Source organism: Castor canadensis, chromosome 9 (genome assembly GCF_047511655.1).
Source record: "Castor canadensis chromosome 9, mCasCan1.hap1v2, whole genome shotgun sequence".
Lineage (NCBI taxonomy): Eukaryota > Metazoa > Chordata > Mammalia > Rodentia > Castoridae > Castor > Castor canadensis.
Window position 1 is genome coordinate 45872349 of NC_133394.1, and position 16203 is coordinate 45888551.

At 37.7% G+C, this 16203-nt stretch overlaps 1 protein-coding gene across 4 annotated transcripts in view; it reads left to right on the plus strand.

The window, feature by feature from the left end:
- Positions 1 to 16203, plus strand: part of Ank2 (ankyrin 2) — a 230842-nt gene that overhangs the window by 117404 nt on the left and 97235 nt on the right. For 2 of the 4 annotated variants that reach the window (XM_074041570.1, XM_074041571.1), the window contains 4 exons: positions 5688 to 5885; positions 8748 to 8846; positions 9368 to 9466; positions 12398 to 12595. In XM_074041570.1, the coding sequence (XP_073897671.1) occupies positions 5688 to 5885; positions 8748 to 8846; positions 9368 to 9466; positions 12398 to 12595 (594 nt within the window). The remainder of the gene's footprint in view (positions 1 to 5687; positions 5886 to 8747; positions 8847 to 9367; positions 9467 to 12397; positions 12596 to 16203) is intronic. The other 2 variants (XM_074041573.1, XM_074041574.1) reach the window with 1 other exon arrangement.

Sequence of the window (16203 nt, forward strand, 5' to 3'; positions counted from 1 at the left end):
AATATATTTTAACCTAGGAAATCAGTTTTCACAATGTATTTCTTTATTTTCATAAATTAAATAATCTTGCCTGTGTTACATTGATAAAAGCCAATCCAATTTTCATAGTCATTCTGTACAAGTTACTTAAAACAAATTTTCCTCAAAGTTTTCATGTTTTCCCTTTACCTGTTTTGCTTTCCTCTTTTTTGTGATGAGGTCTACTTTTTTTTTGGCTCTGATTATTTATTTTGACTTTCTGCATTTCCGCCATTCCAAAATGGAAAGAATCTGGGCACTTCATCAGACACGTTCTGTTCTAGTCATGTCTAATTCTATCACAGGTTTATTTTTCCTGCTTCTTATTTAAAAACTTCATTTCCCAGTTTCTTTCCCACCTTTTTTTTTTACCTGAAATGTACCAGTCATGTCTGCTAAGGTACTGTATTTTCTATTTCCTCTCCATGCTGTTCCGTTAACTTTTGCACTAGTATCCTGGGATTCTCGTGGGCATTTAAACACTTTCCTTCTCCAATACTTTACGAGCCCAATTTCAGCTAGAACTCACGTCAGCTTGAGTCACACCACCAGGCTCCATTAGTGAAACTTATATTAGAATGAAAGTGTCTGGCTGGAGCATAAAATTCACTGGCATATGAGTGATTTTAGGCAAGTCACTTCACTTCTGTGTCTTTATCATTAAAATATGAGCTTTGGACTCAGAAACCTCAACATTCCTTTCCAGCCTTTCTTAACATTCTCTGACTCCGCGAATGGATTAGACATTTTCTTATAGTGAGTTCCATGGATCTTCACATGCAGAATTCAGTGATACATGGCTTTCCTTGTATTAGTTCTGATCTGCTTTTCTTCCCATTGTACAAGTAGTGTTATACTCTTTAGTAATCATCACAGGAATATAATTTTCAATATATTTAATGTATTTAGAGCTCTCATTATTCAACAGTCTCCTTCCCATGCCCTGACATTTTTCTTGTTTCCCTTTAAGGTTACCTGCCATTTCACTACTTTAAAAATATTTCTATGGTCAACCAATGCACTTTGAGTATTATGAAGGTCACTATTTTTTTTAAACAGAAACTGTGGTAATGCTCCTGGTAAATTTTTTTGCAATCCACATTTAATAATAAATGAGTTTTCTGTTTCTATTTCTTAAAATAAACCCCCTCAGTATTTTTCTGTCAACTTTTAATTGTATTTTAAGACAGAAGTGTACTCATTCCATGTATATATGCCATTTTTTCTACATTGTTTTAACCTATTATTATCTAGCTGCAATGATTTTAGATTATTGCAGCCTTGTTTAGATACTATCTGAAACACTTTACACAAAACCACAACTGACTACAGACTCTTTCCTTTGAAATATTGTAACACTCACTAATATTCATTTAACATGCAAATGCCAATCAATTTTACTTTTTTACTTGTCTTTTGCAAATACATTGAGTCTTGTGTTCTACATAAAGAAACAGCCCTTAATTATTTATTCCTCCTAGTTTACAGATTAATGTTTTTTTCAGCTGTGCCGCTTAACCTAAGATTCACCAAAAGTCACTTTTGTAGAGCATCCTTCTATTATGAACAAGAAAGAAACCCCATACCTTGCAGAACAGAGCTCCCAAGGGTCAATGTGTGTAAAAAATCACCTGGTGCCTTGTTATTTGCAGATGGAGGTCAGATCTGCGTTTCTAGCAAACTCACAGCTGTGCTAGTGCTTCTGGCCTGGGGATTAGTCTCTGAACAGCAGGAAAAAAGGGTTTTCCTTTACACTGAATGTAATTTAAAGTGCACTTGCAGCCATGAGATTTGACTTTTATTTACTCATTTAATGTTTCCTTGGAACTCTGTGATTTTGCTAACATTTGTGCAATGCTCTGTAACTCATAAAGTGTTTTAAAAAAATCAGTTACCTTATTTGATACACAGAGCAGTCCTGTGTTGGAGGATGGTTCAGAGGCCTAGAATTAAAAATTGTAGTGGTTTGTTTGTGGCCACAGAGTTAGGAAAAGATTTTTCCTGTGGTCCTCAGTCTTTCTTCTTACTCTGTCTGCTGAGAGGCAGTAATTCCTTCATCATAAAGCATGACTCTTGTGATACAAGAGAAGTCAGTGAGCTGTCATCTACTTAATCTTATTACCTTCCATTTCTAATGTAAAGAGAGCCCTTCTACCTCTCATCCAAGCAAATCTCTGATTTCTAATTTGTTGCATTCCCTCCCTGAGCAGATGAATACGACCAAGTTATAGGATTAAGCCCGGACCTATGCCTTTTTATGTGACTCTTTTATGAGGTGGGGGGCGAGATGATTGGCATCCCGGCTAGAGCCACATGGAGTATGAGCTTCTCTTCCCCTGCAGGAGGGAGAGTTATTCTCAGAGGAGAGGGTGAGGAGGTATTGGGCAGAAAAAGGAACACATATCTGCTCCGTTTGACTTCTTGTTTTCCTAGAGCGAGCACACGCATGCACACAGTTCTGAAGACTGCCTTTTTAAACCTACTTCCATTGCTTTAGAACTCACCCCCCATCTAGAGAGGAGATACTCAAAAATTATGCCCAGTTACTACATCACACTCAAGGTTAAGATCTTAGGATGGTATGCAGTTCTTCTCAATCTGGTTTTGAAGTGATACCTCATGGTTATGTAATCAAGAGTTAATCATGTTTTTGCTTACTTCCAATAAGTAACCAAAGAAAAGCCATATAATCACAATAATATTTAAAATTTGAAAAGTGCAAGCAAGGGCCAGGGATGTAACTCAGTGACAGCACCTGCCTTGCATGTGCAAAGTCCTGGGTTTGATCCCCAGCACCACAAAAAAAGAAAAAAGGTTTGCACAGCTGGGCAATAATTAATGATGTAGGACATATTTTACTAGACAGACTGGAAAGCTGAGCCACTGGCATTAATCCTTTGCTCAGCCAATGTGTTTTCCCCAGGCCCTCCTCTCAGGAAGGTCCTTCCTATCTTCAGTGGATGTAACTGAGAGTGTGTGCCCACCTGGGTATTCTCTTGCTCTGAGGTTGTTCTGTTGGCACAATTACGGGACGTAACCTTTGCCTTAAGGTTTGCATAATCATAGCATCCCTAGGCTTAATAGGTTAGTTCACTAAAAACTTTAACTAGCTGCTAGTAGACGTGGTTCCTAGGAGCCTTGTGAGCTAGTAACTAATGGCAGAAATTGCATCAAATTTTTTAATCTTGTCCCAGCTATTATTATTTCTGATTCTTCTTGAAAAGAATTGGGGCTCAGCAAGGGTCCCTAATTTTGGTTGCCTTGGAGCAAAGAAAATGGTAGGCTGCAGAGGTAAAGCAGAGCTCACCTGCTTCTTAGCCAGGCTGCCTCACAGCCTCATTGTAAGAGATGCTTTACAATGAAGGAATTGTTGCCTCTCATATTTGAAAGAAATCTAGCGGATCGGGCTTTTCCCTTCACTCCCACCTCTTCCCACAAGTCTCCTGCACTGTCCCAATTCTTTGCTGTGGCTTCATGTTCACTTTAGCTTGAGGCAGAAATTCAACTTTTGTGATTTAAACGGAGAAATAATTGCCCAGACCTGAAAAGGTCTTTATATCCCTGGTTGTAGGTTGCAGGATTTTCTTAGCAAAATTTATGTGATCTTTTTTCCTTTCCCACTTTCAGATAGAACTGTACCAGAAGTTGAAAAAAGTGATCAAGACAGACTATATAATAACTCACACACACACGCACACACACACACACACACACACACACACACACACACACACACACATGCCTTAATACTCTGGGGTCTGAGAACTAAGTAGCGACAGCTGATCATTTAATCAGTTACCAGTAGTTGGCACCAGTCAAGGACTGCCACTTGCTAGCGATGGATGGAAAGGCCATCATAGCCCCAACTGTTCCCCAACCCACCCAGTGAAAAACACACTGTAGTGTTGCCTTCCATCCCCACCCTATCAGGTTTTGCAGGGAAAAGGTCTGAGAAAGGAAACCAACTACAATCTTCCCTATAGCTTTTTGGTGGCTGTCTTTAGTTTTGCTAACCATTTATTTCAATAAGTGTTCATTCTCTCCATCCCTATTGGGAGTCCTCTTCTGTTAGTTTTCTTTGTGGCCATCTTATGGTGTCCATTTCTGTAGAACATAATAGCAAAAGAATATCTTCTTAGAACGCAGTGCAGTGCTTGAATTCAAGTTCTGGAGAGCTCATTAAATTCCTCTTAGTCTCTTCATCTTGAAAAGTGATCTAATACACTTTATACCTCCTGTTCAGGTCCCTTAGAAGGAAATTTAAAATTCTAAATTTTATAAAACTCTAAAATTATTGTATTATTATTATTATTTATTATTTACTTCTCACCACCCTGATATTCATGCAATGCTATTTCATCTCTTCTTATAGCTTCTTTTTTCTTGCCTATAAATTTAAGGTACTGCATTTATTTAGACAGATCTGTTATATTTTCTCTGTTCATTCTTAGTCCTGGAAGCTGGCCCAACTTTTCATTCTCCTTTTATTATGTCTTGCCCTTGGGCAGATTATAAAGATATTCCCTTTTTCATCACTAACGTAATACTCAATTTTATTTTTATTACAGACAGTTGTTTGGCTTGGTTCTCTTAACCGAGAAAACATTATTCCTGACTACACATTAGAGTCAGGTGATTTCATGGGCCTCCTCAAACATGTCCTTCCTATTCCTTATACCCAGCTATGTCCTCTTTCTGTTTTTAAACTAAAAACGCTTGGCAAACGGTTCATTCCATTTGCTTCTTGCCAGAGCTCCATTTCATCTTTGAAGTCCTGAATGTAAGTCCCAGACCCAAATGTCCCATTTCTTGGAACAGCATCTTTTACAACCAGATTACAATATCTTCTTTATCCATGGTTTCTCCTTGAAGAAAATGACCAGCATTTGTATCCTTGGCTTACCAAGTGGAGCAAGAACAAACTTTTACAGCTTCTTTCGATATCTTTCTCTTGATACTGTTCCCAAAATAAATCCCGTCTCTTAGTAAAAGTTCTTGGAGGAGGATCTAGGTCTTAAGACTGCTGGACTTTTCTCTTCTTTCATCTTCAAAACCATGAGTTTAAGCATGTTTACATTTAAACATAAGTGAGGGCTGACGCTTTAATGACTTGAGTAATATTTTGTGGTGTCCAGAAAATGATGACCAAATTTAAGACAGTATGTACTATTTAAAAAGCTAGGGCCAGGCATTGTGGGTCATGCCAGTAATCCCACCTACTTGGGAGATGATCAGGAGGATCACAGTTTGAGGCCAGAATGGAAAAAAAAGTTAAGGTCCCATCTCAATAAATAAACTGGTATGGTGGCACAGGCCTGTCATCTTAGCTATGTGGAGGCATAGTTGTAAAAGAACTGTGGTCTGAGGCTGGCCTTAGGCAAAAACATGAAACCCTATCTGAAAAATAACAAAAGCAAAAGAGATCTGGGGAACTGGCTCAAATGCTAAGTTTGCTGCCTAGCAAGCATGATCTGAGTTCAAAACCCAGTACTGCCCAAAAAAGGGAGTGTTTGCAACCAAACAGGTCACCTTTGTAGTGAAATACAAATTAAGCCACAGTTAAGAGTAGTACCAATTTCCTTTGGGGAAGAGGTTCCTAGAGAGTCGTGAAACACGTTGTGAGTAAAGTGTCTTTCTGGCACTAACTTTTTACTTGACTTGAGTTATAGGAGGAGCAGACACCTTTGCATATTGCCTCCCGCTTGGGTAAGACAGAAATTGTCCAGCTGCTTCTACAACATATGGCTCATCCAGATGCAGCCACTACGAATGGGTACACTCCTCTGCACATCTCTGCCCGAGAAGGCCAGGTAGACGTGGCGTCAGTCCTCTTGGAAGCAGGAGCAGCTCACTCCTTAGCTACCAAGGTGAGGAGAATGACTTCAGGATAGTGTGGACCAAGAGGATGGCTCCTGTGCGCTGCTGTGGAGGGTGCTGGAGAGGGGAGGGCTCCATAGGCATCTGACTTGCTTCTTTCTCTGAATATTTTACATTCATTGTCTAAATGATCAAGGGGCTTGTAAAACTTTACCTAATGTCTTCAAAAAAGAGTGTTGCATTCTATTCTCGTAATCAATGTCAGTTTCTAGAAAAGGTACCTAGGACTAAGATGATCTCCTTAAAGTACGATCTAATTTTCTTCCCTTTACACTATCAAATCTGTAATGTAATCTCAAGAGAAAGAGATAAGATTTGCAAATCACTAACAAGGAAGAAATACCATATTAGATTGACAGTACTGCAATTGTTGGGTTGTGGTACTGTGTAGATGCTGGTTTTACTTAATTTTGTATCTTCCCCACCCTAGTGTCAGCCATTCCCTAATTGGTGTCCCATTCCCTTTCTGTTCTCCAATCTTTACCAAGCACACTTCTGCTTGGATATTTAGTGTCTAACCAGAATGGGGCTGGAGAATCACACTTTGTGAGTTGTTACTGACATCAAACAAAGAAAATACACCAGCCTGAATTTTACCTGTGCTTGAGGTTTCTTGATAGGGCAGGGTAACTTTTCTCTTCTTTGCATGTTGTATTTGAAATCACTATTTGGAGGGGACTTGGGATAAAACACAGACACATTCAGTGAGCTAACTGGAGCAAAATAAATTGACCTAGTGTAGAAGAACAGGAAAAGGAGGCAGGTAGATGTCCATAGCAGGTGAATTTGTTACAAGGAAAAATGATTTCCACAAGTACAAAAGAGACTCTGATGAGTAAAAAGACCATTTTAATTTTCTCACAATAAGTAGAAACTAATACTTTTTCTGGGGAGAAGGAAGTTTCCAAATGTGAATTCAGGCAGTGATGTGGCCTCGTTGTTTCAAAAGTGGGAGCCAAAGGCTACTCTTAGGCTTAACTGGTTGCTCATGACTGTAAAGAAATGTTTTGAATTGATGAATTATTCTAATTCTAACATCTGAAAATATTGAAAGGATTTTAAAATTCTTTAGAAAGAAAAAATCAGAAATTTAGAAAATAAACAACAAACATATGATAATAATAATAATCGTCCAAGAAAAACTTGGTGATTGTCTTAGCAGATGAAGGTATAATAAATAGATAAAATTAAGATATATAAAAAAAGAAAAAGAGAATAGTCCCTTGTCTTTCAAAGATGTTTAAGATTTAAAAGATAGCTAAAGCCATAGTAGTGTAAGAGCAACTATTACACAGAGCAGTTTAACAGTGAACTGGTAGGTGACTCACCATCGTTAAAGCTACTTAAGTGTTTATAAATATCAGAGGGAGCTGAAATCCTGAAGGGATTCACATGGAAAGAACGGACTGTGTGACTCAAGAGATGCTTTCCAACCCAACTCTGTCATTCAACAGTGAAGATTCTATATGCTTTTGTCTAAGGAGAGTTGCCAATTTTATAGAGGGGTCAGATCACTGCTCCAGCAGGGCTGTAAGGACAAAGAGCTTATTTCTTTCTTCCTCCCCATGTGGTTTGCCTCAAAGAATTTGGCTTCATCCTGAGGAGCGTCATCCCATCACTGTGTGTATGGAGAACAAGGAAAAGAGCCTGAACAGCAAATGTGGATTCACATGGACTAGTGCCAGAAGGAAGAAATACTTCCTACATTTGTCCCACACTTGGAAAAAGTCAGAAGACTCACTTTCTTCCAAGAACTTATTAGTACCAAATGTTTAAAAAAAAAGCAGAAAGGAGAATGTCATTTTAATTAAAAGTAATTGGTGACACTGTGAGAGTATCACAGTATCAAGTTCTCAAGGGATATTCAGTGTGTGTGATGGGGGCTTAAGAGATCCAAGGTATAAGTTGCACTTCAGAGCACCTAGCACAGGCATATTTGCTGTTTTCCAGGCTCTGGTTAGTGTAGACTTCTCCCACTCCCACTGAAGTGCCAGAAGAACATGTGGTCAAGGAGTCTGGCCAAGAGGATGGATTTGAGATCAGTGTAGGAACTGTGCCATCCTAGAGATCCTAGTCCAGGGCCATGTCTGTATTTACAACACACTGCTAATTACAAAGTGTGACTATTGGGTAGGCACACAAGACATTGATGTACATATAAACATATGTAGGACAGTTGTCTTTGAAAAGCACTTTAAAGCTTTAGTGTGTTGAAAAGTCTGGGATCAATTAGCCCAGCAGAATGCCCAAAGTAGAATGTTTTTTAAAAGAGGAATTAGTCTTTTAGACAGTGTGGGCTTTCTGGAAAAGGGGACAAAAGTCAGGATGGGAGGAACTTTTTAATAATGAGTGCTTTTGTTCTGTGGATCATTTGTCTTGCTATTTTTGCAGAAAATATGTCAACTGAATCACAAATAATTCTTCTTCTTTTTAAACCACATCTCCCAAAATACCCCAAAATTTAAATGAAAAAATTGGAATTAAGGTGTTATAAAAAGAATTGTAAAAAAGAGGAGGCAGATATTGTCACAACCTATTAATTCAGAGGCAAGAAAAATGCCAGGTTTTTTTTTTCTCTGATTCTCACTGATCAGAGCCAGTTTACTGGCAGTAGTGGATATATAAATCCCAAACCTATAAAGTCAAATTTCAGTCTCTAACCACTTCAAATTTCTTTTGTTCACTCTATCAAGCCCACTTTGAAAGTTAATTTTCCTTGTTTATGACTAACAAATTTCATGCTACCAGTGTTTTTCCCATATGGAGAATCAGCAAAGTTTACTTAATATGTTCACAAAGATTTCGTTAGGAGTTAGGAAAATAAATTTTATGTTTCTTCTTCACATTTTCAGAAAGGTTTTACTCCCCTGCATGTAGCAGCCAAGTATGGAAGCCTGGATGTGGCAAAACTTCTCTTGCAACGTCGTGCTGCTGCGGACTCAGCAGGGAAGGTAAATAAATGCATTTCATAGTGTATTTTAGTCTTATAACTCAGTCATGTCAATAGGCCTGGGGAGCTGTAAAGATATTTTATTACTCTTCAGATATGAACACAGCTGATGAGACTATGCCCAGTAGACCTGGTGGAGGTATCTGTTGAGGATCTTTCATGCACACACCAATTCAGAAAACATTCTAACCTGGACCTCAAATGTGTGTTCTTGTCACCACAGGGACCACAACTTCTCTGTGTTAAGAGTCCTTTCCATGTCAATGCAGTATGTCCTCCATAGCATTTTAGACATTTATTTGTGACCATCAAGCTATCCTTTGCTAATTGCTCAATCATTTTCAATTTTAGTTGCATTTCTAATATGATAATTATGATGTATTTAATTATTTTGATAACTTTCTATTGACTATATTAATTAATTAACCCAGACTTAGTCGACATCAGTATCCATGCATCCTGGTAGCTTCGGGGCAGCTAACACTAATGCATTAATGCTGAAACTTAAACACAACCTTTCAGAATGGCCTGACCCCGCTCCATGTCGCTGCTCATTATGACAACCAGAAGGTGGCGCTGCTGCTACTGGAGAAGGGCGCCTCCCCGCTTGCCACTGCCAAGGTGAGGACCACAGTGAAGGACTGACAGAGGGACCATGGTGCTGTAATCAGAAAGCACTTGGGAACTCTTTTTTTTTTTTAATGAGTCCTAATAATAGTAGCTTTTGATATTGACATCTCTTTTATTTTCTGTTTCTACTAGTTGCTCCTACAGAACCTTTAAAGAATTTTAGTCAGTGAATATTAAGTGTAAGCCAATAGAAATGAATCTGATTGCCAATATTCAGTGTTTTAGATAATATCTGAATTTTGAGAAATGAAACATGATAAAACATTATAGGTTCTCCCTCTATAAAACACAATACTTGATTAAATGTACCTTTTTATACTCTCATTCCCTCACAGACTTCAAACTCTTCATTGTGTTGTCTGAAAGATTCTTGTTTCTTTGTCTTTTCACCTGTGTCAACTGTAGTGTGGACCCTTTAAGCCCATAAACTGGGGACCTTTTGGTGTATATTTGGCATCCATTTCCAAAGCAGCTCCTACTAAGTCTGGTGCCTATGGACAGGGTATTTCCTACTCTGGTTATACTGAAAATATACATGAATATCATTTAGTACATGAAGTGATGATTATGTCTTTTACTTATTTATTTAGTAAACATTTTTTGAGAACATATATAAAATGAAAAAAACTTATGATGAGAAAGTATCCATCACTATTCAATGAAGTAATAAAGGAATTGACACGTACATGTCAAACCTTGCTTAGTACTTCACTTATGATATCTCATTTAGTCTTATAATTATCCTGTGGGAGTCAAATAGGAATGATACCCATTTTGCAAATAAGACTGTGAGATTTAAATAGAATTTTATTCAAAGTCATATGAATAGTAAGTGTTAAAAGTATTTGATCTTGGGCAGACTGACTTGAGAGCTAACACTCAACTTCCAGGACCATGGTGTCTCAAAGCAGTGAACTTCCACTGTGAAAAAACAGTCTGCTTATCTATACATATATACTCAAGTGTCTGTTTAAATTATATACTATATTAAAAATGGGATAGTATATATAAAACATTTTGTATAATACCATATGTTGTACATAAACATGTTACATAATAAAGTATTATAAATATATGCAAATTTGTGCATATACATACATGTATATACATATGTATTTCTATTCATTACAATTTTCCCTCCACCAGTACATAGTCCCTTTCTCTCTAGAGCTTCTTTGCTTCTTTCTGCCAAATCCAGAACCTTCTCTTAGTCTTTATTGGGAGTATAGAGATGGGAGGAAAATTTCAGTTACTTAGTTCAAAACATTTTTACTCTCTGTCGGGTAAGAGGACTCTTCAGATTGTGCAGGTTGAGTATCTAGCAGACGGTCAGGCTCCTCCATGACCTCTTTCATAGTTCATATCAACACCATCTTTAATGGTCTCTTGTGTTGTCTTTGTGTGTGTCTTCTTCCACATAAGTCTTGTGAACAAATGCACTGATAATTTACTTAACTTTCACAGTCCTTTGTTGGAAGGAATGGAGGAAGTTGGGGTGGAAGAAACACATTGTAACAAAGAAGAGGTGCCTAAACTTAAATGGTTCACAAAAATCTACTTACCCTTTTATTCAATAGAATCATTGATGCAAATGCGATGTTCTCTACCAACTAGGGCACTCTGATCAGCCTCTGAAGAGGCTTCCAAAGAGAGCTGCTAGATTTTCTTCAGCAGCTAAAAGACAAATATTATTTGTGAAAAATGAAAGATGTTTATTTTTATTTGAGAAATGGGAATAGGGCAGATAATGTAGGGCCATTTGAGGATCAAGATTTGATAATGGCATAAAAAAGACATTTAATTTTCAATTGCTTTTTATTATTATTTTTAGGTACACATTGCAATTAGATTTAAGGAAATAGTATGTCCTCAAAATACCTCTTATGGTAGTCTCACAAGAAATGGCCAGTCCTTTCAGCATGTCATCATTAATGACACAGCTACGGTTTTAAATTTCTATCACACAGTGTTCATAGAATATTGTACCAGATTTGATAAAGAAAAGAAAAGAAACACTGAATACTTTAGATTGAACTTGTTCCAGTGTTTTTTGTTTTCTTTTTTCTTTTAAATATGGAGTTCACAGCTTGACTCTTGTAAGCAATGCATGAGTTATTCTGGTCCACTCCACCAATTCCCACATAAAGCCAATAGCTTCATGTTGTCAAGGCAGCAGGGTGTGGAGAGGGAGGGTATAGAGGATTAACACAAGCCTGTTTTGTTGTATGGAATGCAAACCTTTAAATATGGTTAGCTTGTTGTGTTTACCTTTGTGTTCCTTCACCTAGCACAGTGCCTGGCTTATGCTAGATACTCAGTAACATTTGTAGAATGAGTGAAGAGTACAGTCCAATTAGAAGCTTAGCAGTACACCATGAGTATTATAACGTGGACATAGGAGCCGTCCCATTTTATCCTGTTTAACTAAAACAGTCCCTGAAGTATAGCACTCAGTGTTGGGTAGCATAGGTCAAGAGCAATACTGACAAACTAGAGCCGGCTCAGGACAGGTCATCCTTAGGAGAGAGACATCTAGAAATGATGCTTCTATCAGGAAAACTTGAAGGAATGGGAAGTTTAGTCTGGAAAAGAGAAGACTAAAGACTAAAGGGAGAGATGGAGCCCTTTCCCAATACTTAAAGGACTATGTAGCAGAAGAGAAGCCTTGTTTTCTGTTGCTGTTCAGGGGAGAACCAATGTTATAAGGAGGAGACTTTCAACTTTGGGGGTTTTGTGTCAATGTCTGCCTTATGGTATAATGGGGTAACTTTTGACTTTGGTTGCAAAGATAGGAAGTGGTTGGATGGAAACTTGTGATAGGTGAGCGTTTTTTATTCATTACACTATATTATTTCCATCAGAGATACATATTACAGTACTTGGTAAGCTTATTCTCCCTACCTGTGTGTGTTTTTGTTTTAGAATGGTTATACTCCTTTACATATTGCTGCTAAGAAGAATCAGATGCAGATTGCATCCACACTCCTGAACTATGGAGCTGAGACTAACATTGTGACAAAGCAAGGAGTAACCCCACTCCACCTGGCCTCACAGGAGGGGCACACGGATATGGTCACCTTGCTTCTGGATAAGGGAGCCAATATTCACATGTCAACCAAGGTATTCTGTCCTTGCCTCTGGCTTCAATCAAGAGGTTTTTTGTTGTTGTTGTTTTTTGTTTTTGAGGATTGTAAACAAACCAGTCAAAACCAATGTGGGACAAAAAGAGGGATGTGTGCAAAGGAAATGGATGTGTGATAGACGTCAAGGGCAGGAAGGGAGGCAGGCTTTAGTGAAGACAAGAAAACTGGAGAAGCAAGGAAGTCACTTTCACAGATTCTCTACCTGATGGCTACATTTTTGCATCTTGACTTTTCTATAGATCTGCCTTTTCAGCTTCTTGGTGCAGTGTGAGCATCTAGAGTGGCTATGCCAGAGTTCATAAGAGTTAGTGTCACTGTAGTTCAAGCAGTCAGCCCAGATTACCCTAGATTCTGCTGGTCCTAATTCAAAACAAGAGATGGAGAGAGAGAGAGAGAGAGAGAGAGAGAGAGAGAGAGAGAGAGAGAGAGAGAGATTGAGAAAGGAAGGGATGGGGAGGGAAAAATAGGGGATGGGGAACTCTGTAAAACATAGATTTTTGAGCTAACTTCATCCAGCTTGAGTGGTGGTTATGGTGGTGGTCAGAAAATCAGTGTTTTCAATAAACCCCTTTAGCAATTTCAGCCTTTCCACACAATGGCCTTTGTGGATCTTGATATTAATTATAATTGGATAACAGTCAAGCATGTAAGGAGGAAATTATTCAAATACAAAAGTAGTTATATGTCTGTCTAGATATCTACTACATACATCTACCTGGAGCCAGGTGTGAGAAACTAAAAATTGGAGCCTATGTTTAGAAGTTTATTCATCATTTGCATCTCTCACTGCTTTTTGAAACAGGTGGTTTGGGTTTGGTGAAAATTAAGCTTCTTGGGATTTTCCACAAATGTACAAATACTGCATTTTGTACATCTGACTGATGAGTTAATTGATGCTTTTGGAGTGCCAAGTGTAGCGTGATCACAGTAACATTGTAAATAAGTTATGTACCATGCATTCTTTAGAAAGAGTTCTGACACAGGTGGATTTCTGGGCAGGTTGTAGGCCTTCGTCTGAGTTTTTATCACTTAGAAGTGTTCAATGAATCTTTGCCCTTATCTGCTTCTCTGCTTTTATAAAAAGTCTTCACAGATCATGTTTTAAAATATGGACATCTTAGTCCATTTCCACTGCTATAACAAAATACCTGAATCTGTGACGTTTGTAAAGACTAGGAGTTTAATTGGCTCATGTTTCTGAAAGCAGGGACATCTTAGAGAATGGCACCAGCCTCTGCTGGACATCGGGTGAGAGTCTCCTGCTGCATCATGATATGGTGACGGCTTGACATACTAGGGCAGAGAAAGCCAGCAAATAGGGTCTCCCTCTTCTAATAAAGCCACCAATACCATCACAGGGTCTGTGTCCTCATGACCTCCTCTAATTCTAATTCCCTCGGAGAAGGCCCCATCAACATATGAATTTGGGGATTAAGTTTCTAACACTTGAACTTTTGGGAGACACATTCAAACCATAGCACAGAACTAATTATAGAATCTATCTTCCCCAAAACTATTTTTAATAAGAATGAGCATAATAAAGCCTTATGGTGAAATTCAATATCAGCCAATCATTAAAGTCTGGAGCCATGCAAGTAGTCACTTACCTGGTTGAGATAGCCTGATCATAAGACTGATATCATTTAATATCAGTCTGTGAAGGCAACATGCAAGTGTTTACTATCTACTAAAAACACATATTCCTTTGAAAATAAACAAGAGAAATTCACAAAAACATGAAGTAGAATTTTGAGTAGGGTTAAAATTCTAGACAGTTTATGAAACTGATCATATAATGCTGTGGATGGAATTATTTTTAATCTATAAAAGTGATAGATATATATCTGGAATCAATTCACTATCTCCTCCTTATAATTGTATCTTTCTAAATACCTTACTTGCTTTGAGAGTGTTCTAGCAGGCAGTCAGCAAAAAGTTAATGATTATTTCTGTGTTTCACACACAATAATGGAGAAAAATATTCAATTTTGAATTTCAAAGTAATTATATTAGCTTTAAAATATAAATATATTTTAAATATATATAAATATAATTTCAGAAATATATGTAGGTAGTATTCTAAAGACAAAGGCATGTGTGTTTGTCACTAGAGTAAAGGTTTCATAAATATGTTCACATATAGCAGAGTGATAATACAATACATAAAAACTGTATATAAAAAGGACAGCCTTAGACTGGTGTAGGAACACATACCTATAATCCCAGTACTCAGGAGGCTGAGGTAGGAGGATCATGAGTTTGAGGCCAGACTGGACAACAGCGCAAGTTCCAGGTCAGCCTGTGCTACATAGTGAGACCCTATCTCAAAAAACAAAAGATAAAAGAGGGAGGCTGGGGATGTAGTTCATTGGTGGAGCACTTGCCTAACATGCAGAAGGCTTTGGTTCAATCTCCAGGACCGTCAAAGTCTTGTCTTTTGTGCTTTTTAATTAGATAATGCAATCAAAATACCTCAAGTAAGGAGCAAAACCAATAATAAATGTCCTCATTACTTTTAAATAAGACATAAATTCTTTTTCTACTTGAGACCAATTGAAATCAATGATATTGAGTATGAGATTAATTCAATAATAATCATTATTAAAAATGATTATTTTTCAATAAGAACTGTAATATGGAACAGACAATATATTCCTTGTCCAAGCCCCATATAATAAAATAAAAAGCAATGCATCTTAGGAAATAACTTACTATTTATTAAAAAAAAGCACTCCCTTTGGCACCTTCTATTTTCTTGATGTATTTGGAAGATTTGCATCTTTGACTGGGAAATACACATTTATCTTAAAAAACTGTAGAGGATTTTCAAACTGGCTGTTAGTTTATGATTTACATTGTACCAAACCCACTCTCTAAATAGAGCAGAAAACAGTACAGAAATTTCAGATGCCATTGAAAATGTCTAGGAGATATTTGATGATTATAATAACCAGTAATGTTTTTAAGGAGACTGTGTCTGTGTCTGTAAACAGAAATATTTTTATGTTTGTTGTTTTAAGATGGGAAATCAATATGAGGAAGAATTTTTGACTTTGTTTTAATATTCAGATTTTTGTACTTTAGAAGTGACAATTTTATGCAAAAAGATGTCTTCTATCTCACTCCGATGTCTTATGAAACTTGAAGCTGAGCTAAAACTCTCCAGGGCCTCAGATAAAGCATCTGTCAAGTGGTAGAATATTTTCTCTCTGTAGGGATAACTTTTATTTTTTGAGGGTTGACTTCTAGGAGTTCACCATGGTGGAAATCATGAATGCTGAAGTGCGTGCTAGCCTCCCCAGCCTCTGTGCTTGCGTAGGGCCTGCAAAGTGATGGTCCATAGGCTAGCCAAGTTTAATGGGAGTAAATTGGGGGTGGGCTGGGAGAAGATACCAACTGACTCCAAGCAAGCCCAGGCATTGACCTTGAAATACAGCTATAAGATGTACAAGAAGAGGATGAAAGCAGAAGGTATCTGAGTCATAGTTGGGGGAGAGGAATATATGGTATGAATATTCTGTGAGCTAGAATGTAAGCTCTATGAAAGGTGCGCACTTTAGTTCACAGATGTATCCAAGTACTTCC